Here is a 24,550-nt window from a genome sequence, read left to right on the forward strand (position 1 = left end):
GTACTTGGCTAATTATATTAAATGACTAAAATGAGCATGAAGTACTTTATTAAACTATTTTACATACCTAAAATTAAAAAACAATTTCTGTTCCGTTTGTCTGAAAAGGCATATGAAAAAAAACTTGGGTAATGAAGTACTGTATAAAAAAACAAACACCCCCAAAAATAATTTTTGGTCTTTTTATTCAATAGTAACTGTCTTAATCGTTCAAGTAAAACAATGTGGAATTATTACAAGGGATTGAAGGAATGCAACAAACCGGAAAAAAAGAGACCATCACCGGAACCAAACGAACCCGCCCACCCTCAATCCCACACCCGAAAGGAAATTAATTGCTGGTCACCATCTGTGGACCGCTTCATTCATACATTTTGTCCCTGTTTATATTTTACAGAACAAAGACTGACAAGTAAAACAATTTGGTAACACAGAAGTTTCTCTTTTCATTTAATTTTTTTTTTTGGGGGGGGGAGGGGTCTTTTCTTCACAAGAGAGAAAAGCTCAACACTCCAGAGTGCTTCACAAGGCAAACTCAGGTCCGAACCCTTCCACAAGGCCCAAGAGGCACTGACGCACTAGAAACACTACAGTAACTTTGCCTCGGGGCCGCTGGGACCACATCACATCTTTGCTGTGATGAGATGAAAACTGATTAATGGAAGAAAGAAAAAGAAGTGAGCTGTGCAAATAAGAAGAACCGAGAGAAAGCAGAGAAGCTCCAACTAGCAACCATCTCTGCCAAACTTCTCTTCAGCCCTGAAATGATGACAGTACACCACATCCACGTTTCACCACCACTCGGCCGCCCAGCCTGTTCACACGTGGATCTCTTCTACCCAGTCCGGCCCCCCTGAGCCGCCCCCCGGTCAGCTTCGCGTGTAAAGGAGGGGGAGGGGGCCCAAGACGCCGGGAGGTCCCTGGGCTTGTGCGGTAACCCCGAAGGTCCAGACGCGCTCTGCGACGACACCTCACGTTCTAGGGCTCCGGCGCTCATGTCTTGTTGTGGCGATGTTGGTTGGCCGAAGACCGCGTGCTGGCCGCCGGCGACCGGGCCTGGACGGCCGCTGCCGCCGCCACACTCCTCAGGATGCGGTCTGGCGTGCCTTCGGCCGCCTCCTCCGGCAGCTTCTGAGGCTTCCGCGCGGCCTTCTGGTCTCTGCCGCCTCGCTCGGTGCTGCGGTCTCGGTCGCTGCCGGAGGAGGCGGCACGAGAGCTGGCCCCCTTGCGGTCCGTGTTCTGGGAACTGACGCTGTGGTCACGCCGGCTGCTGTCGCTGCTGCTACGACTCCGGCTACTTTGTAGCCGCCCAGCGTCTGTTCCGCCGCCGCTGTTGTCCGACCGGCCGCTATCCGGCCGCTCGCCATCCAACTCGCCGTCGCTACTGCAGGCACTCCGGCCTTGCGCCACCTCCCTGTCACGCTCTTTTGCCTTTGCCACCTTTTGACTGCCGGCATCCTTTTCCTCCGCTTTGGGCCTCTTGTATTCAGGTCCCACCAGGGGGGGCACGAGGGAACCCGGGCACTGCCTGGTGGAGCGTGAGACGGGGCGACTCGCCTGATTGGGCGACAAGGGTTTGCTGTCATTTTTACTTTTGGTAACAGAATTGCTCTGAGGAGAAGCTGGGACAGTTTTACTTTTGGATTTTTGGTTCTTTTGGTCAGGAGATGATGCAGCTTTAGCAGCAGGGTCCCTGCGAGGAGTGTGACCAGGGGTGTCCACCCTTCCTTTCATGGCGAGAAGCTTGGCGGCTGCGTTGAGTGCCGAGCACCGCTTGCCCAAGACTTCGGGCTCCGGGGGCTGTGGGGGCACGCGGTTTATGGGCGCTTTCTTGTCTCGGGAGGACCCCGCTAATCTTCTTGTGATCCTCGCAGACGACGAGTCACTTCCAGAGTCGCCGCCGGTGGATGTGTTGGCGTTGCTGTCGGAGCTGAGGGCAGGCTTCCTCCCCCGACGGTTGCCGCTCTGTTCCTTGGCTTCGTCTTGGTTCTGGTCCCGGTCTTGCAGCTGGCGAGTTAAACGGCGCTCCTTCCCCCTCTCCTCGTCTGAGTCGCAGGAGGACGATGAACGAGATCTCCTTTGAGACGAAGTAGCAGCGAGGTCCCTCTTGCTCTCGTCCTCTTCCGGCTGGTCTGCCGTCGCCGCGTCTGAGGTGACGTCCACTCGCCGCCTCTTGGTAGGATGTCGGTTCTCGTACGTCCTCTTGTGGTGAGCGTGACGAGTGAGGGTGGACGTGGAGCAGCCGGACGAGGGCGACGACGAGCAAGCCGACTCCTGGCTGCTCTGACGGCTGAGAGTTCGTTTCTGGATGAGAGTCCTGAGACCCTCGAGGGGTTGCTTGACTTCCTCCTCGGGAGCGGAGGCACCTTTGTCTCCTTCTGCCTCGTTTTCTTTCTCGACGGGTTTGGCCTCAGCAGAAGTTGCCACCATTTTTTGTTTGACATCCAGCTGTGTGTCCTCTTCAGCCTGAACGCCATCCACTTCTATCTGAGTCGTCTGGTCTAGATCTTTTTCAGACAGGGGTGGGTTTGATTCTGTGCTAGGAGGGGTCTCTGCGGACTCTTGGTTGGAGGAAGCAGCAGCACATAAGGTTTGTAAAGAGGTGACCAGAGATGTCTGAGAAGTTGTCATTGCCGACGTGGTTGGTACATCTGTGTGGGCCGTGCTCGTCGGTTCTTGGTTGGCTGGGGGGCTACTTGTGGTTGACAATGGAGTGACTAATTCAGAGTTAAGTGAAGCAGCAGTAGTGCAATCCTCTGAGAAGACAGCAGATGTTGACGTGACCGTGTCAGTGTGTGTTGCATCCACGGTGGTCGTTGCTAACGGAGGAGTGGTTGGAGAAAGTGGAGCAGATGTTGGCGAGCTCGTGTTCGCAAGTGGCTCAGTTGTTGACGGTTCCTCAGGAGGCTGTGCGTCAAGTACACAGGCCGTGACAATCGGGGCCGACGTGGGATCGCTGGTGTTTGACTGCTCCGACATATGCTCAGTCAGATCTGCTTCTGTGTCTTTAGAACGAGCTGAATCGGGGTTGAGGGTTTCTGTAGTGTTGACTGGAGGATCAGTAACTGCAGGAGGTTCAGCGGATTCCTCCGTGATCTCCAAGGCTGATGAAATGGCGGTGTCCGGTTCTGAAGTTGGTGCCGTCTGCACCGTTGATGGTGGTGATGGTGAAATAGGGCCAGCATCTGGTTTCACAGCAGTGGAGGTCTTGGCAGAGTCCAGTTCTGGTGACGGCTCAGATGGAGCATCAGAAGGTCTAGAAAACTCTGGTGCGGGGGGAGGTGGCAAGACGGGGCTGACAGGTGGTGATAGACTTGTGGTACTTTCAGGGATCAGGATAGTGGGAACCGGGTTTGGTGTCGCCAACCTTGTATCTTGGTCCAAAGATGGGATGGAGACAGGATCAGGGGAGGCTACCTGAGGTTCGGGTGCGGTATCAGCTTGGACTGTTGAAATTGACGTTTCATTTGTGTGTGTTGTCGGCAATGCAGACTCTACAGTCTTTAAGTCCGTTTCCTCAGCATTGGCAGACGTGAAGTCCTGATCCGTGTTCTCTGCCTTCAGTGGATCAGGATTGGATTGACTGGAAACATCCGCAGCTGGGGTCACTTTGTTAGATTTGTGCCCATAAAAAACAAAGTCTGGAGTATTCACTGAGTCTTTGCGGGGACGACCCCGCTTGCGTTTCGGGGAAAGGCTTCCGTCCTCACACGGTGAGACGGGTTGTGTGGGAGGAGGAGACGCGGAGTTGTTGAGATCAGGCAACTTTGGGGGACACTTAGGGGGCCGGCCCCTCTTTCTTTTCATGGGCGTCTCCAAGGAATTGACACTGGCTTCGGGGGAAGCGGGAGAGGTCTCTTTGCTCAACGGAGAGTCCGATTTCTTGTGCTGGGTCCTTCCTCGACCCGCATGCAGCTGCTCTCCAAGCTGAGCCGCCATGCGAGATTCAGTTTCCAGCCTGCGGCGGACCGGAAGATTCCTCAACACGGGCATGTCCGGAGACAGATGGGGAGGAGAATATGGAGGATAAGCTCTGACGGGCTGAAGGTGCACAGGTGGACTCTGGGTAGAGTCTTGGTCTTGACAAGATTTAGTCAAAGTGTCTTTAGAGCTGCTGTCAGGGACCAACAATTGAGCGTCTTTAATTGGCTCCTCACTTGAGTTCTCCTCTACCGACGCCTCCTCTGAAGACGCTCCCGCTCCAGGTCCTCGCCACCTCTTCTTCCTCGGCTCTTTATCCTCCACCACAGTGACGAGCCGACCCGGAAGCTTCCGCAGGACTTTGGCTGACGGCAAATCGTCCACAAGGCCCTTCAGGACTTCGCCGTCAGCGGACTGGCGCTTGCGAGGTGAGCGACAGCTGGTGGAGGGTGGAGACGTGGCGCTTTGGTCTTTAGCCTCATCATCTTTTGCTTGACGGTCCACCAGACCGACGGATTCTAGCGGGGACTCAGAAGTCCTGCTGTCCTCGTTGCTTCTCTTGGGGGTCTCAGCCGCACTCTGCTGCTTCCCTCCAGGGGACAATGTTGATGGAGAGGAAGGCACTGGACCGGCCGGAGGCTTGATTATAACAGCCTGCTGGTCTCTGGCGGGAGACGATGAGGCTTTGGAACATTTGGAGGGATCCTGCAGCTTGGTTGTCGAGGTCTTTGGAGGGTCTACGTGAGACGAGTTACTAGAGTCTTTGGCGGCACCGCGTCCTCTTAGACTAGCACGGGCAGGCACTTCCTTATGCGTTGTGGGCTCAGGTTCAGTTTCTGGCGAGGCCCCACGCAGACGACCGCTAGTCCTTGTGGAGGTGACGACCTTCACTTTGTCCTTGTCCTTGGGCTTGCGCCCGCGTCGTGCGGGAGCAGGCTGAGCAGGCTCCACAGAGGCTTGAGCCGACAAAACCTCATCTTCATCAGAGGACGCGTGCAGCCTAAGGCCCCCCTCCTTGGCCTGGTCTAAACCCTTTCTGGCAGCCTCTACTTGTTCCTAAACAGAAAAAAATCACATGTAGACACTCTTGTTTGAGGGTTTCAAAATCAAATCCTGGGAGGCAATGCTGCCAAGACTTACCTCAGCTTGTTTCAGTTCTTCTTTGCAGACGTCTTCTAAGGAAGCTTCCAGGAAGTTCATGGCATAGCGCTCGATAGGAGTGAGCTATGAATATGAAAGAGGATATTATTTATGATGTTTAAGAAGAGAAGTAAAACAGTGGTATCATAATGTTACCCAAACATTTTTCAAAGAGGAAAAACAGAGGCTTTTTATTATGAGAATAAAACTGAGAACCACTAGTGCAAATCAGCAGCTCACCTGTTCCACCAGTGCGGCTATTTCCTGCTCCGCCTTTGAGAGCTCCTCCACTTCTTCCTGCTCGCCCGCGTCATCCAGTGGAATGTTCTCGTTGAACTCGGCCAGCTCTGCCACCTGCTCGGCTTTGGCCTGAGAGGCGGCCACAATGTCCTCCTCGTCTTCCGCGCGACAGAGCGCCTGCAAGATGGTTGTGCCAATTCAGTCAATAGAGTCAGCTCAACTTTATTTATAGAACATTTTAAAAAGAAGCAAGCCAACTATTTGCTTACGTGAGGATCATCTAACCCTTTTTGACCTCAGGGGCCCAACTTTAGTTGTCCACATTGGCTCAGAGCCTCTTTAAATATTTACACTGTATTGCATTATGAGGTGGTCTAAAATATTGTTCACAAATCTGTTAAGGGTCGTAGTTTGGAAACCTCCGATGTAGTCAGTTATACCACTCCGCTTGTCCTCAAGGTGGCGCTCCTATAGCTAAGAGTCAGTGATCTAACCTGCTCCAGAATGACGGTGCTCTGCTTGTTGCCGGCTTCCTCATCCTCGGCGTGAGGAATGGACACTTCCACAGCCGGCTCCCTCCGCTCACTTTCGTTGACGTCAAACAGCTCACGGATAGTTTGCTGAGGAACAACGGAACACAACATTTAGAAGCTTTTCAGAAGGGGTTTCATCGGTTACGTGGGCAAGAACTTTTACCTCTTTGAAGAAGGCAGTGGTGAAGTTTCCTCCTTCGATGGCCATATCGCCCAGCATCCTCTTCTGGTTGGCTTTTTTCAGAATGTTCTCCTCCACAGTGCGTTCGCTGATTAGCCTGAAGACGAGCAGATGGAGAATGTTTCATGAAGCGAACATGCGTTTTCTTAGTATTTGGAAGGAAGACTGAGAATAGCACGGCGAGATTTGAGCTTGGCCATACTGTGACGACAACACCTACCTGTAGATGTGGACGTCTCTGGTCTGTCCAATGCGGTGGCATCGATCCTGGGCCTGAGCGTCCATGGTGGGGTTCCAGTCGCTGTCATAAAACACAACCGTGTCGGCACCCGTCAAGTTTACTCCCACGCCTCCGCTGCGAGTCGACAAAATGAAGCAGAATATCCGGCGATCGGCGTTGAAGCGCTCCATCAAGGCCTAGGAGGGAATGTGAACGTCAGAACTTGTGTCCACAAACACATCAGAGGTGAGAAAAAGTCATAAATATACAAGTCAGTCTGTCTCAAGTTGAAATAAACTGATCAATGCTTTCAGTTTCGCTCAAGCAAAAATTGCCTGGAATCGTCAACTTCAGTCCCCACCTCTGATAAACATGAGGACCAACCTGTCTCTGCTCCACCCGGGTGCTGCCGTCTAGCCGCAAGTAGATGTGTCCGTGATAATTGAGGAACTGCTCCAAGATGTCCAACATACGCGTCATCTGTGTAAAGATCAGCACTCGGTGGCCGCCCGTCTTCAGTTTTCGTAAGAGCAGGTGGAGGGTCTGCAATTTCCCTGAAGGAAAACAAAACCAAGGTACAAAGTCAGGAAAATGACTGTAGAAAGTACTCAACCTTCATGCCATAATGTAAGATCTTGGATTTTAAATAGCTTGGTTCTCGAAAGTGTTTAAAATGTCAAAATAAGCTTCACTTCTTGTTTTTTCTTCCTTCTGGGATTGATTTGCTTTATTTCTCCAGATACAAAGGAAGAAGAAGAAGACGAAATTAGAATGTTCTGACTCAAATTTACCTTGTTGATAGAAATGCCTAAAAAACTCAATATCCCTAAACTTGTAGTATATTCCGAACTATGCAAAAAAAAAAAAAAAGAAGATGCTTCTTACCACAATCATACTGTATAAGCCTTAGATCTGGGAACTGGGTCCTCATGTAGCACTGGATGCGATGGAGGCTGCGAGTGAGCGGCGCCACGTGGGCCGAGAGCGCAGAGGAGAACGTTGCCTCCTTATGGCTCAGAGAGGGAGGAGGGTGGCAGCAGTGCATTGTGATGCGAGCAGCCTCTACTGGCGGGATGGCAAATGTAAACCTGACAATAAAGAGCACAATTTGTACTTTTCTACTGGACAAGCATGTTTTTCAAGTTACGAGCTGTCGCTTGGTGGATTGCAAGCAAGCTTCAGGTGAATAAAATAAAATAAAATGGGAGTAATTAATGTAGTGAAATGCCCTTGCATGTGCACCGATGCACTATTAGCCTTTATTGAACGTGGGAAAATGTCAAATACAAAATGAGTCCAGTCCTGGTGCAGACGGCACTTGAGATGGAAATTTGGGCGGGGCAGTTGAAAATTGTATTTTTGTTTTTCAATGTATAATAGCTAAGATGGCGTCAAATGTTTATTTCATCAAGAAGGAACATAATTTTCCTCAACTATCTCATATGTTTTTGAATTGATGAATTTGATGTTCCATGTTCTATCATTTAAGATTTCATCACTTTGGCTGATGTTTGCCATTGTAACAATTTGGTATCAATATCAAAATGCTTTATGCATGAATAGCATCATAGTCAGAATTGGTATTGTGAAAACATTTGTTTTAGAGAATTCACTTGCAACATGCTATCCAAGTCAAACAATCAAGGATTCGAAACCTACCGGTCCACGACGTCTGAGAGCAGCATTAACCTCTCCTCAATACTGTGGATGGAATTTCCCACCGAGTAACTGTGACTCAAGTTGCGCATGTGTTGCCACTGTGACACCAAACAACTGCCGTGGCCCGAACGCCTCCACTCGGCCTCGGCAGCCCGTAAGGCGGCGGGCGAGGGTCGGGGGCCGGGCAGGAATGTCAGGAAATCCAGTACTTCCTTGCCGAACATGGGCTTTGCAGCGGAGTGGTGCTCGTTGACCCTGAAGATGAAGTCCAATTTGCTGTCACGCTCCTTCTTAAAGGCTTCGCCCAGTGATGGCTGACAGGTGGGGGAGAGGGGGGATTATAAATAAAGAGTGAGGACAGAATCTAAATGAAATTTTTCAGGTTTTACTATGACATCGTTTTAAATTTGTATAAACTTACACTGTAAAAAGGAGAGCGAGGAAGCGGTCGAGGCCTTCTCCTGGGTGGAAAATGGGCCTTGAGGGCAGCACTGGGTTTTGCCGCGCTGGCTTTTTCCTTTACTGCAAAGGCAGCCTGACTGGTGCTAGCGACAGCTGTGGTGGTAGTAGTGGCAGTGGTGGTTGTGGTACGGCTTTCGGTGCTGGTACCAACATGAGCAGCCAGCTTGGATGCAGCGAACGACGTCGAGGCCTGTGCTGGAGCTGAAGAGGAAAGCCAAGACATTATCACGACTGGAGATACTCAGTAGTCAAATTAAAGGGGAGTGGGACAGTGAGGAGGGATAGAGGATTGAAAATCAGTTGCCAGGTGGGAGTCAGTCAACTATGTGCAAGTTATAAATCTCATGTCTTAACCTTAACATTTCAAGGAAGTGCAAAGTTAATGAGACACAATTTTTTCTTTCTTTAAATCAAGCAAGTCCAGTCCCGACTCCATTTCGTGTCAAGTCATTAGTTGGGTTAGTTGCTTTTCAAATAATGTCATTTGTCATAAATAATAAATCTAACTCAAGCTGAGTAATTCATGAGTTTGAGCAAAATAAGCCCTAAAAATTGGCCTCATGTAGCTCGAGTCCCCCAAGTCTGGTTCTGATCCACTTCTGCTCATGCACACCTTATTGACAGACAAAAACTCAAGTACTCTCACCTGGCTGCTCTGTGCAAGGCGCAGGAGGCGGCACTATTTTGAGGATGGGAACCAGGGGCTGGGCTTGGTTGAGGGTGGTGCTGGGAGTTCTAGGGGGGGCTAGAGTGTAGTGGGCGGTGGCAGGACCAGGGGTGCGCTGGGCGACCTGCTGAGGGGCCGCGATTCGGACAGGGGTTGCGTTTGGGTGGGGGTGCAAGGAAGCCACGCGAGGGGACGGGGCCACGGCCAGGGTGGGCACGGGGCCCCCCTCCTTGCCTGCTGCCTGACGCACGACGATCTTCACCACCCCGGGGCTGCTCACCATGGGGGAAGGCGACACTGATGAGAAACGATAGAAAATATTTAGTATTTGCAGCAACATGTAAACAAATTATGAAGATGTAAACTTGTTTTACAAAAAAAAAATATATATATATGTTACCTAACTCTCATAATATATTTGTTTTCTCTAAAAATATGAATTAGTTATCGTAACATTTAGTTATCGTAACATTATTACTGTCTTTAAAAAATAATAATTAAAAAGCGCAACTTTTTCATTCATTGGGGTAAAAAAAATAATCGTGTAAGGTCCTTGGACAAAAAGAAGGAGCAGACACCTTGAGAGGAAGCACTGGGAGTAAGTCGGTGGGCAGAGGGTGCAGCAGCCGAGCTTTGGACAGTCACCTGGGCAGGCTGGCTGATGAGATGATGCTGCCCCCCGCTGGACAAGAGGTGCATCACATTGCCTGCAGGGCACAAAGTCAGTCATTTTCAATTTGCAGGTTAAGAATAAAAAGCAGACCATAGACAATTAAAAAAAAAAGACAGGGCATCCTAAATTTACAATGGTACTGACATATGATGTATTGAAGTTGCGAACGGTGCACAAACAACATACCTTGTACAGGACGTGGGGTCGGTGCCTGGTGTATGGGCGCTCCTGAGAGGGTCAGCTTATTGCCCTGCAGCTGGAAGGTGACTGGTTTACTGCCCTGGCACGACGACACCGGGCGCCCCGCTAAGGAGGCAAGCTGGGCTATGCTCACCACCTCACCAGCTTGGTACAGACAAGGAAATTATTATTTAAACCAAGGCTATTAAACCATTCCCACATTATTTTATTGTACTGTAAATTTTCATGGGACAACAATAAATGCTTGGTTAAAAATTTGTTGTGTAAATATACATGGTTAATTTACTAATTTGCATAATCTTGTTTTATGTGCCAGTTTTACGGTAGACATCAACTGGGAGTGGGGAGATAATGTACACTTAGTCAACCTCTTAAAATAATTGCCCAAGACATTTTTTTTGCAAAAATTATTATTTTTTGTCAAAATCATCTCCTCATGGTGCAAATGGTTACTTTTTTTGTTTGTCCTGAAAAATCTGAAAACATTACTTAAGCGATTATTTTAAGAAGGTGTCGACTTGACATCTTATTTTTTTTAAATGGCAGAATAAGCTTGAATAAAAGTGAAGAACTTACAAGGCAGCCTGGCTTGCATGTCTGGACTGAGCAGCACCCTTTGTGGCATGATGCTGCCGGGGTTGGGAGTCGGGTGAGCGGGGATGGCGGTGGTGCACGGAGCAGGGGGAGGACGCACAGTTAGTACTTGCTTGGGAGTGCTGGATCTCACGGCCGTTTGAGCACCAGGCGGTAGATAGGTACGGGGAGGGGGTGTGGTTGTCACCGAACACATCACTATAATGGGGGGAAAAAAGCAATTCAAGACGAAAGAATGCAATTTTCTGTAGAATTTGAGTGTGAATGCTGAACTTAAATGACGTAGATTTAATTAAAATTCTGAAATAAAGAATAAATGAAGATAAATATGGAAGAATGAGTTACTTTTGGAAAACTCATTTCATACTGGTTCGGACCAACATAATTGGATGTTATGTGTGAATGCACAAAATAGCTGGAAAGAGTAAATGTGACATCACATACCTTGTTGAACAGCAGGCGCAGGCAGGGGTGCAGGCGCAGAGGGGGGTGCAGGTGTGGGTGACGATGTAGACTGAGGCGTGGGCACAGGTGCAGGTGTTGCTGCAGCTTCTGGGCTCAGAGGTTTGGGCGTCTGAGCTGCAGGCGGCACCGAGCAGGTGGGTTTGTGTGTCTGCGCCGCAGAGCGGTTGTCGCCTTTAGGAGGCGGGTGGGGCATCCTGAAACATGAGACATCATCAAGTCAGCAGCATCACCTCTCAAGAGTTGTTCCTGGCCGAAATTGAGGCAGAGGATGTACAAATCTTATTTTGCTGATTTGTATTTGAAACCTTACAAATGTGCACATTTCATCAATAGCATGAATCCTAACTTTTTTCAACATTTGCCTTGGAAAAAAAAAAACTTTTTTCTGAAGGCATCTCTGAAGTTAAAAATAAAGTGGAAGGCTTGTTAAAGATATGTTTTTTTGCTTACAAAAGAAACAATATTTATCCATTTCAAAATCCATAAAATCGCCTGACTTTTTTTTTTAGTAAAAAATACAATCTGTCTGGAGAATTTGGGAAATTCGTGACTTTTCACCTACAACTGTTTTCAATACTGTGCTGCCTCAAACATTGCAACAGGGGTCAGATAGCAGTTTTCATGATGTCAGAGCTTTGAGAGCCGGAGGCCGCCTGAAATGAGGTAGAGGCAGCTGACTCCAAATTTTAATATGCAGGGAAAACGCTGCTTTGTTCCAAACATAATTATGTACCTGTCAACTTTCATGCGGATTGCTCGGGGTCTTGGCAGGGGTACGGGAGACTCCATAATCTCCTGGATGAGCTGGCGACTGACTTTGTGTTTTGGTACGAAGACATCCGCCTGGTAGCGAGTCATACGGCCTTCCATTCCAATGAGATTGAACATGGAAAGGTCACAGCGCTGCATGAGGATTAAAGAAAAAGAAAGAAAGAAAAACAGCTGTGAAAATGTGACATCATTTATATGTTTCGGGCAGTAATTCCCAACCACAGAACACCGTTCTTAAGTGTGTTGTGGGATATATTCAATTTAACTACCACCACCCACCTCCTTTTATTGTCACGAAAATTATTTATAACTAAACTAGACTAACTTTATGTTCAACCAAACATGCCCAAATTTCACACTGACTAAGCAACTGTGAGAGTAAATTGAGATGAGGAAAATAGCGGCGAAGAACCCTTTGAACAATACGTGAAAATCTGTGAGTAACTGACGCCCTTCCAAAAAGGTCAGGTGGTGGCAAAAGACCACTATCCCTGCATTTCAAGTTTCCTGACACCAAGATGTCACAAGAAGACACCAAAGCACTACTTTTACATTAGACAGGTGCTTTAGCCTGATCACAAAAATTGCATAAGAGAGCATAGGTTCCAATAAAAAAATTTAATAAATAAAAACTTATCTGTGAATCGGGATTTTTAATTTGTAGGTGTGCTATGTAATGTTTCCAATGTCAATTATGTCCCTTGCTCAATGAAGGTTGGGAAATACTGGCTTTGGGGATGCTAACCTTGAGAGGATGCACCTCCAGGGCGTCCAGCACCAGGGAGGCGGTATTGAAAACAATTGGCTTAGTGATGAAGGGCGACTGGATGGGTCGAGGGTCGAACAGGTTGGGGTGGTTGCACACTTTCCGGAGCTGCATCAGGATGTTGATGACTGACATGAAGTGCCCGCTAGCCAGGGTCTCCTTGGTCCTGAGAATAAACAGACGTTTAGAAGCGAGTCTACAGAAAGACAAAAATGTCCTAAAATGCATTTTACTCACGAGGCCTGCGCCATGAAGTCATCGTAGAGGAAACGCTGCCTCTTGGAGAGGCGGCAGCGCACCACATGCTCGTACTTCTTTGGCATCTGCTTCTCCACGTCGGCCTTGATCCTCCTGAGCAGGAAGGGCCTGAGAACTTTGTGGAGCCTCTTGACCAGGCCCTCGTTGTACTCCTGGCTGCCCTCGATCATGCCCGTCAGCGGGTTGGAGAACCACTCCTTGAACTCGCGGTGTGACTGGAAGACGTGCGGCATCAGGAAGTGCATCAGAGACCACAGCTCCATCAGGCTGTTCTGCAGAGGAGTTCCGGTCAGCAGCAGACGCCTGTGGCTGAAATTCAGACGACAAAGCCAATCCTTTAGCTTGACTAATTCAACTGTCAAATGTCAAACTCAAGGGCACTGTCAAAAATAAGAAAATAAATGCAGCGTTAAACAAGTCATCCAATTTGTGACTTCCTTAAAAAAAAAAAAAAAAAAGAGGATGTAAAACATCATGATGTAAAACTGTCAATATGCCTCCATGACACTAATCGTAATAGTTCACATTCAGAAAGCTGTAGAGACCTGTTGAAGTTTAGCAGGCTCTGCCAGCGTTGCGACTTGAAGTTTTTAATGTTCTGCGCCTCGTCGAGGATCAGGTAGCGCCAAGACTTGCGTCGGAAGGCCTGGTGATCCTGCAGCACCAGCTTGTAAGATGTGATGCAAACGTGGAAAGCGTTGGGCTTAGTCCAACCCTGTCGAGGAAAACAGAAGCGGTTAGAACAGTGGTACTCGAAATGGAAGTCCCCTCGGGGTCCACAAAATAATTTGCAATAAATCATATATTCAAAAGAAGTCCGTACCTACATGTGGGGATCGATGCACCAATATAACAAACACACCTATTACTCCTATTTGGGTCATTTAAAGCTCTGATATGATGTTACAAATATGTTAACTAAGACATCTGCAAAAGTCCTTACCTGTCTCTTCAGCTTCCTCTCCTTTTGACTGCCAAAGTAGGTGAGGATTTTAAATCCGGGACACCAGCGCTTCAGCTCCATCTCCCAGTTTAACATGACACTGGTGGGCACGATGATGAGGTGAGGGCCCCAGTTACCTGCACGCAAGACGTGAACCATCAGCAAAACCCAAGGAATAATTTAACGAGAAAAAAAAAAATGTGTGAGACGACAGTCACGACTACTTTTTTCGCAAGCGAGGTGAGCCAGGAGCGCGATGGTCTGGATGGTCTTGCCCAGACCCATCTCATCGGCCAGGATCCCGTTCAGCTTCTTCTCAAACATGGTGACGAGCCAATCAAGTCCAATGTGCTGGTACTCTCGTAGTGTGCCATGAAGTAGGAAGGGGATGGGCGTCTTGACCTTGATGACACAAAGAAGAGAGTTTCAAATGATTATTTTTCATTTTCTGCACTCATTATGTAGAGCAGTGTATTTTTTTGCTGCGAAAGCTTATGTGCATCTTGGCACAGTGCTTTTTCACTCTTCACTTTTTAGCCACAGTAACATATACATTATGAATATAATTAAACTATTGCGCAACAGAGTTACGGTGCACAAGTTTACCTTGGTGGTGGCCAACGTGTATCCTTTGGGCTGCAAGCTCTCTGCGGTGGCTGCAATGTGGCTGATCTCTTTCTTCGGCCGCGAGCCTGATGAAGACGGGCTGTGATCTCCCTCCTTGAGCAAGACCTCCATCCCTTCATCCGCACCGTCGTCCTCTTCCGCGCTCTCATCTTTCTCACTGTTCTCCTCCTCTTCGCTTTCCCCTGGAGAGTCTGAGAAGACACACTTGTTCGTCATCAACAAGGCACAGTGTTGTTGGTTGAATCGTGGTGAGAATCTCGCCAATACCCGAGGAGGAAGTGTTGCTTTCCACGTCACTCTCATCATCACTTTCCACCTCCTCCTCGCCGCCGGACGCCTCCCATTCTGAGCTGACCTTGGAGCCAGAGGCAGAGGGCTCCTCAACATCGGAGGCGTATGCTCCTTTGTACTTCTCCAGGAGCTCCTCCATGCTCATGTCTCCTACATGGAGACGAAGAAGGTGTTGCCATGTAAAAGCAGACATTGGATGGATATATATTTTTTTAATGCATTGTTAAATTTTTGACAAGTAGAAATAAAATGAAACACACCCTCTTTGGCCAAGTCATCCAGTTCGTCTGCATGATTCACATCTCCTTCCACTTTCTCCTGAGCAGCTATGGTGTCCTCCTCATCTTCAGCTGGAAGCGATATGAAGAAAAATAATCAACTTTACTACCAATGGCCTATCAAATGCTGATGTTAGCAGTACAGTAACTCCTGGACTATTAGGCGCACCCACCTATAAGCCGCGCTAGCTAAATTTAGGGAATCCTCGAACTTGTTACACATATAAGCCGTACCCGACTAAGTCGCAGATGTTTTAATGTTACCGCTACTTTTTTTCCCATAATGAGGGTGCAAATTGTCTCGCTCTCATTCTGTCTCTCCTACTGTATTTGGGCTCACTTGGTTTGTTTTGATCTGCTTGACGCTCTTGCGCTTCCTTTATTGTGCGCCGTCTTGTGAACTGATGGATTGTGATGGATAAGCCGCACCTTTGTATTAGCCGCAGGGTCGAATGTAAGTGAAAAAAGTAGCGGCTTATAGTCCAGAAATTACTGTAGATAAATGTGAAACACTACCAAGTAAAACCCGTATGGGCTACATTTAGCACTAGACAACACTGACTGTTTCACTTTTTGAAAAGCTTTCACAATGTAGGACAAATAAAGAATGGCGTAAATATTGAAAGCAATCTTACCATCCTCTTCATTGGCAGCAAACTCTCCATCTTCCTCTTCTTGCTCCGCTGATGAGGACGATTCATGGGAGCATTCTTCATCCGAGACAGTGTCCTGCGGGACCCCATCATTCAGTTTTTAAGTAACAACTAAAGCACTCCCGATTCAGAATGTGTGATATATTAATCTAAAAACAGGGGAGGGCTATTTATTAAGAACATTTTGCAAAGGTTTGCCCACTGCGGCTCTAAACCATGCTAGAGATTTTGGACTTGCTTTTAATTTATTTTCAGTATGTCAAAGACAAATACACTTTTTATTTATTTATTTATTTTTAATGTGAAAATCGGGTGGCCATAGATGGGTGTTACACCTGCTTTCGTTGCAGCGTGCTGAGCAGTTGGTCTAGGGGTAGCGTGCTCTCCTCCTTCAGCAGCTCGATCTCCCTGCGGCGGCTCTCGGCGTCGTTACCGTCCTGCTGCTCCTCTACCTCGATTGTCTCCTCGTCGTCGTCCTCCTCACACGGAGGCTCAAAGTCTCGGTCTGCACGAGGGGACATACACCTTTTATTTAGCCTCTATGGTTTTCCCCTCACAATATCATGGTTGCTTGTTCGCAGTCGCACCCGGCCTTATCAAGCATTTCTTAAGATATAGTTTTTAAGAATTATACGTTCACTGTATATACAGAAATGCATTGGATGAAATCAGTGAAATGAACAAGGTTAGACATTCAAGGTCAGGCTGAGCTGATGTAGTCGTCATCAATCAAGTGTGAGTCACGTGAGGCTGCCCTGCCTGGTGAAGCAGGAATGATGCGCGAGTAATAGCGCCCCGGCGGAGGCGCAGTCAAACAGGTTAGACTGGTCTTGATGGCCAAGACCTAGTCCTGTTGTGCCACTTTTGTCTGTCATCTTAAAATGCAGCGCAAGAGCTCAGACCATGACCATGTGATCAACAGTACAGTACACTAAACAACCATTGATTGCTTCTGTTATTCAAAGTGTCAGTGATGTGTAACTATGACAACGTCCCTGAGGGAGATCAGCTTCACAACAAGGACAGAGAAGTTTGAAGGTTTTACGTGGGGCTGATGGATATGATCTTTGAATTAAATCTCAGAATTTGTTTTAAATCATATTTCCAATTTAATTCCATTTTGTCTCCTCCACTTTTTGAAAACAAATGACAATTATATTAACTTGCATCAATTTGAAAATAACTTTTTCTTGTTTTTTTGTGACAGACAGCTCTCACCGTCTTCATCAGCGGTGGCGGGCACAGACGTCTTGGAAGGTGACGGGGCCGGTTCGGGCCGACTGGCAGGCGCCAGAGATTTGCTGAGGAGGTCCGAATATTTCTCCGTCTGTCCGACGATGAAGTCCAGCTGAAGGTCCAAAGCCTTCTTCCTCTTTTCTTCCAGCCGAGACTGCTGCTTATACTGCACCACCTTTCACAGGACAAACGAGATGCAACTTCTCGTAACCCTTTTGCACATCTGGCATTTTTGCATGTCATTTTTTCCTTCTATATTTTATGCTAAATTTTGCAGCTATACATTACACACAGAATGATACATTTTCAAAATCCAGTGTCTGTTAAGTCAAGTCAAGTTGTTTTTTATAGCGCCTTAAACACAAAAGAGTCTCAAAGGGCTTCACATGCCCACAGTTGGAAAGGTGACAAATCTGAACCAAACCACACAGCTTGGTGTGAAAAAATTATCTTTGCAACGGCATCTCATACCTTCTCCACGCTGCTCCAAAAAGCCCGGACTTCCTTGGCGATGGAGGACGCAACTCTCCGGATTTTTGCGTGCTCGTCTCTCTTGGCCTTTTCCTCCTTTTGCCTCACTTCCTCGTGGTGTCGCATCACCATTCGGACCACCTTCCTGGCCACGCCCCTTTTCCAGCGCCTCTCCTGGGCAAAGTCTCCAGACAGCCACTGCATCTCCTCGCAAAGGTAGTCCCAGTGCACTTTGGGCCGCGGCGGCTCGGTCAGGCGGTTGAGGCGCTTGGTGGACCAAAAGCCCTCTCGCTTCAGTACCTGGCTTCGGTGCTCTATGTCGGCCTCCTGCGGGACAACCACAACTATTTAGTCACAAGAACAGTTACATTTGGCAACAGGAAACTTAAGCACTACCTTGACTTCCAAATATACCAAGTTATGTGACCAAATTCACTTTAAACTCAAATTTGGGCTCACACAAAGCTGAAAATTACATTTACGTTTTGATTCAACCATTGTTTAGACTTGGATTACATTGTGCACCTAAAAAAGTAGCAAGAGTGTATGGTACATTGGTTTGGTCCACTCACATGTTTGGCCAATTCCGCCATGTCGGAGCGCCGTTCTCCACGTGGCCGCAGCGGGGTGGACTGATCGGGCGGAGAACACAAGGAAGTGTAACCCCCAAACGAGGTTGGGGACACAAACTTGCCATGAGGTCCTCGCAGAGGCGACAACTTGTCGCGGCGGGAACCGGCCCAGTCGCCGCTGCGTGACTGTTCCAGGAAGGAGGAGGAAGAGGTGGACGGCGAGGCCCCATCTGCTAGCCACTGCAGACAAACAAAGACGACGGATGAATGACGAGTTCAAAAAAACATTTCTTCTCACTACTACTTTGTGGAACTAATTTGCACAGTACTTACCATTCTCGTGAAAGAAACACTCTCTAGACCTGGGGTTCTCAAATGTTTTCCCTACGGGACTAAAACAGATATTTTTCCAAGGACCCCCTTATGCCAATTAAACCAAACCACCATACGTACCCAATTTGAGAAAATAGACATTAAGTAAGATGTTTTAAAAAAATATATTTAGACAAAAAAAATTGTTGCACTGTTCCAAGAATAGCCTTATTTTGACAAGAAGAAAAAAAAGTTTACCTACAGTGTTCTGTTGGGGTAAAAATTCTATTTATTTCCAAGATAATCTTAATATTACAACATCAAAGGCCAAGTTTAAGGAGGGAAGATAGTAATTTTAACAAGTGAATTATTAACTGCATTATTTTCATAAATTATCATTTTATTGTGGAAAAGATGCCTTTAGTTTTATTCTAAAAAAAACAACCTACCGTCGCTGTCCCGAGAAAAACACTTATGTCCAATTTTTTTAAACGTTTTTGGGATGTCTGCATTCAGTTTCATGATCCCATAAACGTAAAAAGAAAAATTATAAAAATGGACATAAGTGTTTTTCACAGGACAGCAACGATATGAAAATCCCGCTTTTGTCCTTAAAAAAATAATAATAGGACTTCATCTCTGTAATAATATGCAGTCATCACAATCGTACGCATCAGAGCTTAATTGACAGGAAAACATGGAAATGGCTCAAGGGTGTCACATGACATGACGCATATTTCAAAATAAAAACTAATGATTAATATTGTATTTTGTAACAGGTTTAATATTGCACTTCACTGTGGTCTCGCTGTATCTCCACCAAGGTCAAATAATCAGTAACATATAGGACACAGGGCAGCACAGTGTACAAGAGCGCAAGTCTGCCTCGCAGTTCTGAGTTTCGGGGTTCAAATCTGGTCTCCGGCCTTCTTGTGAATAACTTGAGTTTGCATGTTCACGCCATGTTTGTGTAGAGTTTCACCAGGTATTTCACCACATCCCAAAAACACACAACAGGTTCAAAACTAACTTGTCTATAAGTGTGAATGTGAGAGTGAATGCTTGTTTTGCTGAATTTAATTTAAAAAAATAAAAATCACAAAAGGTAAGACAGTGGAAGCAACAGCAGCCGTGAAAATAATAATGACATAAGCAGATAGATAAAAGGCTGTTTGGAATACTGTAGTTTACTTATCAGTCAATTGAAAAACAGCATTGGAACACTCGACGGGCACACTGTCACCAGTAATTATGTTATTGCTGTCAAATACTTGCAACATTATGAATCCACGGTCGGTTGATACTAATATGACAAACTTTCTATTTAGGGCTGCATCAGGAGTGATTCCCAACACAGCCACGCTGCTACATAACATGTGTTTACCTTGTGTGGCGAGCCTGGCGTGGTCGTTTCTCCTTCCGGTTGCTCCGCGCCGTCATCGCTGCCATCATCTTCACTGCTGACTTGTCCCGAGGCGACATCCAAGGCCTCCATGTCTCCAGTGGGTTCATCGTCGTCATCATCCTCTTCGTCGTCGTCGTCCTCCTCCTCCTCCTCCTCCTCAAAGGGGGAGTCGTGCTGTGTCGCCAGGTCCTTGGCACTGGATGAAGACGGCGTGGCAGACCTTTCCTCGCCAAAAGCGCAAGGCGTCGGGCTTGAAGCTCTTACAACATTTAAGGCCTCCGATTGGCTACAAAGCGAAGCTGCTGTGTTTGTTCCATCGCTCTTGGTCGCAGGTGAAGAACCGACAGCAAGGGGCTCTTCGGATGCCGGGGTGCCCTGATTGTCTTTTGGGTTCGAGTCCACGCTTGGCTTTAGGAACGAGGTTGTCTTTTTCAAGAGAGAAGCCGCTCTTGGTTGGATGAGCAGCAGCTTTGGATTAATACCTCCTGCAGGGTGAGCGATAAAAACCTCCGGATGCTGGGATGGACCCTCACAGGGAGGTTCTTTGGTTCCTGCAGGAGAGTAAACGCGGGTCTCCGGCGTGGCGTCAGAAACTTCCTTCTGCTCACTTTTAGCAGCGTTTACCGCCGAAAGAAAAACGCGCCCCTCCGCTTCCTGTCTGTCCTCGCTCACTTGCGGACAAGGCGTCAAGACTTGTGTCGGCGTCTGCTCCATGGTCAATGAGTCCACTTCCAGCAAACACACCTGGTTGGAGCTGGTGTCGAGTATCAGGTGCTGTCCCACTGCAGCAACAGAGAGACTGTGGACATTGTTGTTGGAGCAAACCTGTGCCTGGTCTGGATCACATTCCTGCTGGGATATAATGACTGTGTCACTGTCAGTAATAGTGTGGATAGAAGGTTCTAGGTGGGATTCCAGGTCCTCGGAGGGGTCCAACAAAGCGTTGAATAGGTTGACCTCATATCCCGGAGAGTGAGGTATCTGCACGCTGGTACTGACGCACACAGTCTCCTCGCCGACTTCCTCCACCAAGCCGCAGAACTGGTACACCTCCACGCTTTGCGCGTCCAAGCCCATGTCAGCCTGCACGCTCTCCTCGTACAGCTTGGCCTCGGCCGGCGTGTGCTCGGTGACGATGGCGGCCTCGCACACGCTGCCGTCGGCGCGTTGCAGGAGGTAACTCTGCTTCAGGTGCACGTTGGACCAGCCGCCCCCGAGGTGCGCTGCCTCGCTGACCACCACGATTTCCTGGGAGTCGGCAGAATGCACCAGTTCAGTAATCATGGGCGTTTCCGTTAATTGTTGAGACGGCTCTGCCTGCAAGGATACAAGCAGGCCCGAGTCGAGCACCGAGTGGACAGCAGAGGACTTGGGGGAACCGTCGCTTGGTTCCGTCTGGGCGTGCGCCGTGCTGTTGAGCAACACCTGCGTAGGTGGAGAACCCGATCCAAGTCCTCCTGCGTTTGGAGTCTCAATTGTTTCAGCTGAGGGAGGAGAAGCTTTGTTTGACGCGTCCCCCATCTCATTAACAACATCCTGCCGGACCTCTTTGAGGGCTTGCAGCAGGTTAACGTGTTCACCACAGTTCGAAGCAGCAGACATCGAATCCTGACAAGCGCTTGCTTGATCTGACTGTTCAGTAGCACTGTGCCCGCTGGCGTTTGAGAGGGATGAGGCCGTGATGCAGATCTGACCTTGTGGGGCAACAGTTCCATGAGTGTGTTCTCTGCCAAATTCCAAGTGTGTTTTAGTTTCCGAGTTATACTCCGAACTTTCCTGCCAACCAACCGCCAGTCCAGCGCCTGCTTGAGGAGATTTAATATGAAGCGTCTTGCTATTGGAGATGTTTGTCTCTTTAGTAACAGTATGTAACCCTCGAAGCTCGCTGGTGTTTTGTGGATGTGAGGCAAGGGGGGCACAAGGTTTAAAGTCCTCAGCGTTGGACGAGTTGATTCCGTCGACTTGTGGGACGCGGACGTTAGCAGCACCGGAGATCTGGAGCGGAGGAGCGGTCTCCATGACCGGGAATGCAGAGTGGACACTGTCTGGCAAAGGAAGGAGCGGGCGAAGGGCAGCGGCGGCCGGCTGCAGGACATGCCGAGGTGACTCCCCAGACACATTGTGTGCGGCCTGGGGCTTGCCACCCAGCACATCCACAGCCGGAGAGGCTCGCTGCCGCACTGCCGCCCCCCCGCAGCTTCCTTCCTCGCTGCTGCGGCCACACGTTGAACCTGGAAAAAAAACAAAATGACAACTCAGAAAGTGGGGGAAACAAGATTGACAGTGAACCTCCATTTATCGCTGTTGAGTTGAGTTTACATTCTAGACCCACTTGCCATGACATTGACATTTTGTGAAGCAGCACAGCTAACACAATACCCCACAAAATAACCCTAAACGATAGAGGTTTGTATTTTACAGTAGACCGTATTTATTGACAACTGCCTCTAGTAAAGGTTACGGTAAAGATTAGGTTACCGGAATACTTGGTACCTCTGACGTCTGCATCCGCAAACCCAAAACACCCCCCAAAAACTATGTTGTTTATCTTGGGAACTATATCCCCTAACTCGACTTCTGGTTTTGCTAAAGCTACATGTTAAGCAGGTCAATACTGACTGGTAGTTAGTGTGATTTGTCCCTTCTTCTTACTCTTAATCACATTAGATCTCATCCAGTAGACCTCAGTGCTACATTTGAGACGTACAACTTGAAGTTTAGACTTGCTTGTACACCGATAAATCCCATTAAGAACAATATCTTTAAAAAAAAACATGATATGGTGAGGACGCAAAGGATAACCCGCGGGAACGCTGTACTTTCAATCACGTTTGTGTTCAATAATATTTTACCACAGGCAGCTCCTCACCTGTCTGCGGAGTGAGACACGGATCCTCTGTGCTTTCCACTTCCAGGATGCTGAAATTAGGGTCCCCTCCACATGTTCTTGGGAAGCAAACACAGTGACAATGAACTTTATTAGTGTGAGATATTTGCTCCGAGCCGGTTGTACAGCGACATGAACATGACGATGTGAGAAGTTACTGAGAGGACAGCTTGGTAAAGTGTCATCTCATCTCATCTCATATGTCACGAGGTGCGAGGTGAGTGACTAGCAAGCTAGCTAGCTCCTGCTCCGGTGCGCTGGGCTTGTGTGTATGGAGTGTGCATCCTGCAGCAGCAGTTAAAAAAAAAAAAAAAAAAAAGTGAACTTGTGTTTGCTGCATTCGCCCACAGGAAGACGTCTGCAGCACGCGCTCTCACGCCACAAACCGGCGAGTGAGAGTGCTGCTCTTCGCTCATTCATTTGAGCCCCTTTAAAAAAGAAAAGAAAGAAAAGAAAAAAAGACCATCCACCACTAGCCGGATCTTAATTACAAAGACATCTCCAATGGAATCTACATTTAGCCAATTGCCTTATATACTGGGTGGCTACACGAACACTGGTAGCTTCTCTGAAATGCACAGGCACGTAGCGACAGTGGTGGATAAACAATACAGTCAAAGAAAAGCGCCTTTCCCCGTCATAAAAGATGGCTTAAATTTGATGTTTTCGCAATGCCGGTTTGGCTAAGGCGGTTAGCTGGTGAGCTAGCTAGGGTGGTACAACAACAGTGCTAGGGTGGTATTAGGCAGCTAACTAGCAAGCTACCAGGAGTTCTTGGGCTGCGCTCGTGAGACACGCAGGCGCCGCATTCCCACCCGCAGTTATGTAATGCTTTCATTATTGCTTTCAAACGTGACAAGTTGCTTTGAAATGGGCCACGGCGGCTGAAAATGTGCCTTTAAAAGCCGCTTGTGCATGTACTACAGATGGGGGGGTATGGGGGGATCACTCATGACGTCAGTACGCGGGGGTCAAATGTTTTAGCGAAAACTAAACCCGCTCATTTTTTTTCTTTTAATCACACATGCTAGTTACTTGTCCCTGTAGTAGAATTGAAAATAAAATGTGTTATTAAATTTCATTACACATTTCACAATTTTGTACGGGGCGTTCAAGGGGGCTCGCTCTACCCCACTGTTGGCTCTTTAGAAGCGACCAAAATTACAGTATAGAACATTTCGAACCTCCTTTAGTCAGATAATCACCTTTCAATTGTATCTCAGAATCAAACCACGACGACGTAATTTAGTGTCTGGTCGTAGCTGCTTTTAAATCCAGACAACCATTTACGGATGCAATCCGAAACAATGTGCAGTTTGCTAGTGTTGTGTCGTAAGTCAGAGCTCCCCCTCGAGTCTCTCATGACTTCCTCTTTGGCCCCCTCCCTTTCAACGGCCGCCATCTTAAGTTCCCACCTACCTGAATTTTCCGACCAGTTTTCTTTTACTAAATTCTCGCTGAAGAAGTCGTCATCCGTGTAAAATCGCACTCAATCCGTGATGCCGGCGGTCCAAACTGCCTCCCGGTACCCAACGAGGTAGCAGTCGGCCTCGATGAAGAAGTTAAAATACGGACCGGGAGAGAGTGTCTTTCGGCTCAGAATGTAGCGGTCGCGGGGAGGAGACTTAGCGCAGCGAAATGGTGGAGCGGCGCTGCTCCTCGCAAAGTACACAACACACGCAACTCTCGCGATATCTTAACTGGCGCGACGCTTCAAAAGTCGGCGAGTTTGCTGTTGAATTAACGCTTTAAAATCACAACTCAGCTACGATTTACATTTATTTATCTAACGTTTTAATATGAATACTGCATTTTAAATAAATATATTGTATTTTGTTGAGGGAAGAAAAAACGCCTACTAACCGACCTGCCGCATCACTTCGTCGCCTGACTTCATCTTATTTTTTGCTAAATTGAACAATACTGCTCTATTCAATTAGCAGAAAATATGTCACAGAATTTTTAAATTTCCTCCACTTTCAACAGGTATTAGCTGCTTCTTTTTTTTTTAAACCAAAAACCCTAACTTGAACAAGAGTTGTCTATATATTGGCATGCTAGATTTCCCATATTTCAAATTCTTTAGCAATAAATAAATTATCTCAGAGATAAAGTGTGGGTAGT

General features: G+C 47.7%; 1 protein-coding gene across 2 annotated transcripts; it reads right to left on the minus strand.

Annotated features, from left to right (window-relative positions):
- Positions 1 to 168: 168 nt before the first annotated feature.
- srcap (Snf2-related CREBBP activator protein) lies at positions 169 to 24,073 on the minus strand. Of its 2 annotated transcripts, none has more exons than XM_086064341.1 (32): positions 23,846 to 24,073; positions 22,409 to 22,485; positions 19,519 to 21,770; positions 17,823 to 18,062; positions 17,251 to 17,577; positions 16,762 to 16,954; positions 15,879 to 16,048; positions 15,526 to 15,619; positions 14,873 to 14,962; positions 14,589 to 14,762; positions 14,301 to 14,512; positions 13,919 to 14,096; positions 13,695 to 13,831; positions 13,297 to 13,466; positions 12,731 to 13,060; positions 12,473 to 12,659; positions 11,690 to 11,859; positions 10,936 to 11,150; positions 10,474 to 10,689; positions 9,883 to 10,041; positions 9,602 to 9,730; positions 9,258 to 9,320; positions 8,316 to 8,557; positions 7,895 to 8,208; positions 7,121 to 7,323; positions 6,620 to 6,789; positions 6,236 to 6,432; positions 5,998 to 6,112; positions 5,796 to 5,921; positions 5,302 to 5,478; positions 5,062 to 5,145; positions 169 to 4,977 (listed from the first exon to the last, which is right to left on the minus strand). In XM_086064341.1, exons 3-32 carry the CDS (start codon positions 21,556 to 21,558, stop codon positions 994 to 996), a joined length of 11,106 nt encoding a protein of 3,701 aa, XP_085920467.1. In that variant the 5' UTR covers positions 21,559 to 21,770; positions 22,409 to 22,485; positions 23,846 to 24,073; the 3' UTR covers positions 169 to 993. The 2 variants fall into 2 exon arrangements, with proteins under 2 accessions (XP_085920467.1, XP_085920466.1); XM_086064340.1 differs by having other exon boundaries at positions 9,003 to 9,320.
- Positions 24,074 to 24,550: the final 477 nt, after the last annotated feature.

Source organism: Leptonotus elevatus, chromosome 20 (genome assembly GCF_054856555.1).
Source record: "Leptonotus elevatus isolate MCC_2025b chromosome 20, RoL_Lele_1.0, whole genome shotgun sequence".
NCBI lineage: Eukaryota > Metazoa > Chordata > Actinopteri > Syngnathiformes > Syngnathidae > Leptonotus > Leptonotus elevatus.

Bases quoted from the DNA above. Each gene is read 5' to 3' on its own strand.
- srcap (XM_086064340.1), bottom strand. From the start codon at position 21,558: ATGGAGACCGCTCCTCCGCTCCAGATCTCCGGTGCTGCTAACGTCCGC. The intron at 11,860-12,472 runs GTTAGCATCCCC...ATCCTCATGCAG, and splicing joins TGGAGGTGCATCCTCTCAAG to CGCTGTGACCTTTCCATGTT. The intron at 6,790-7,120 runs GTAAGAAGCATC...GTTTTCCTTCAG, and splicing joins GCTTATACAGTATGATTGTG to GGAAATTGCAGACCCTCCAC.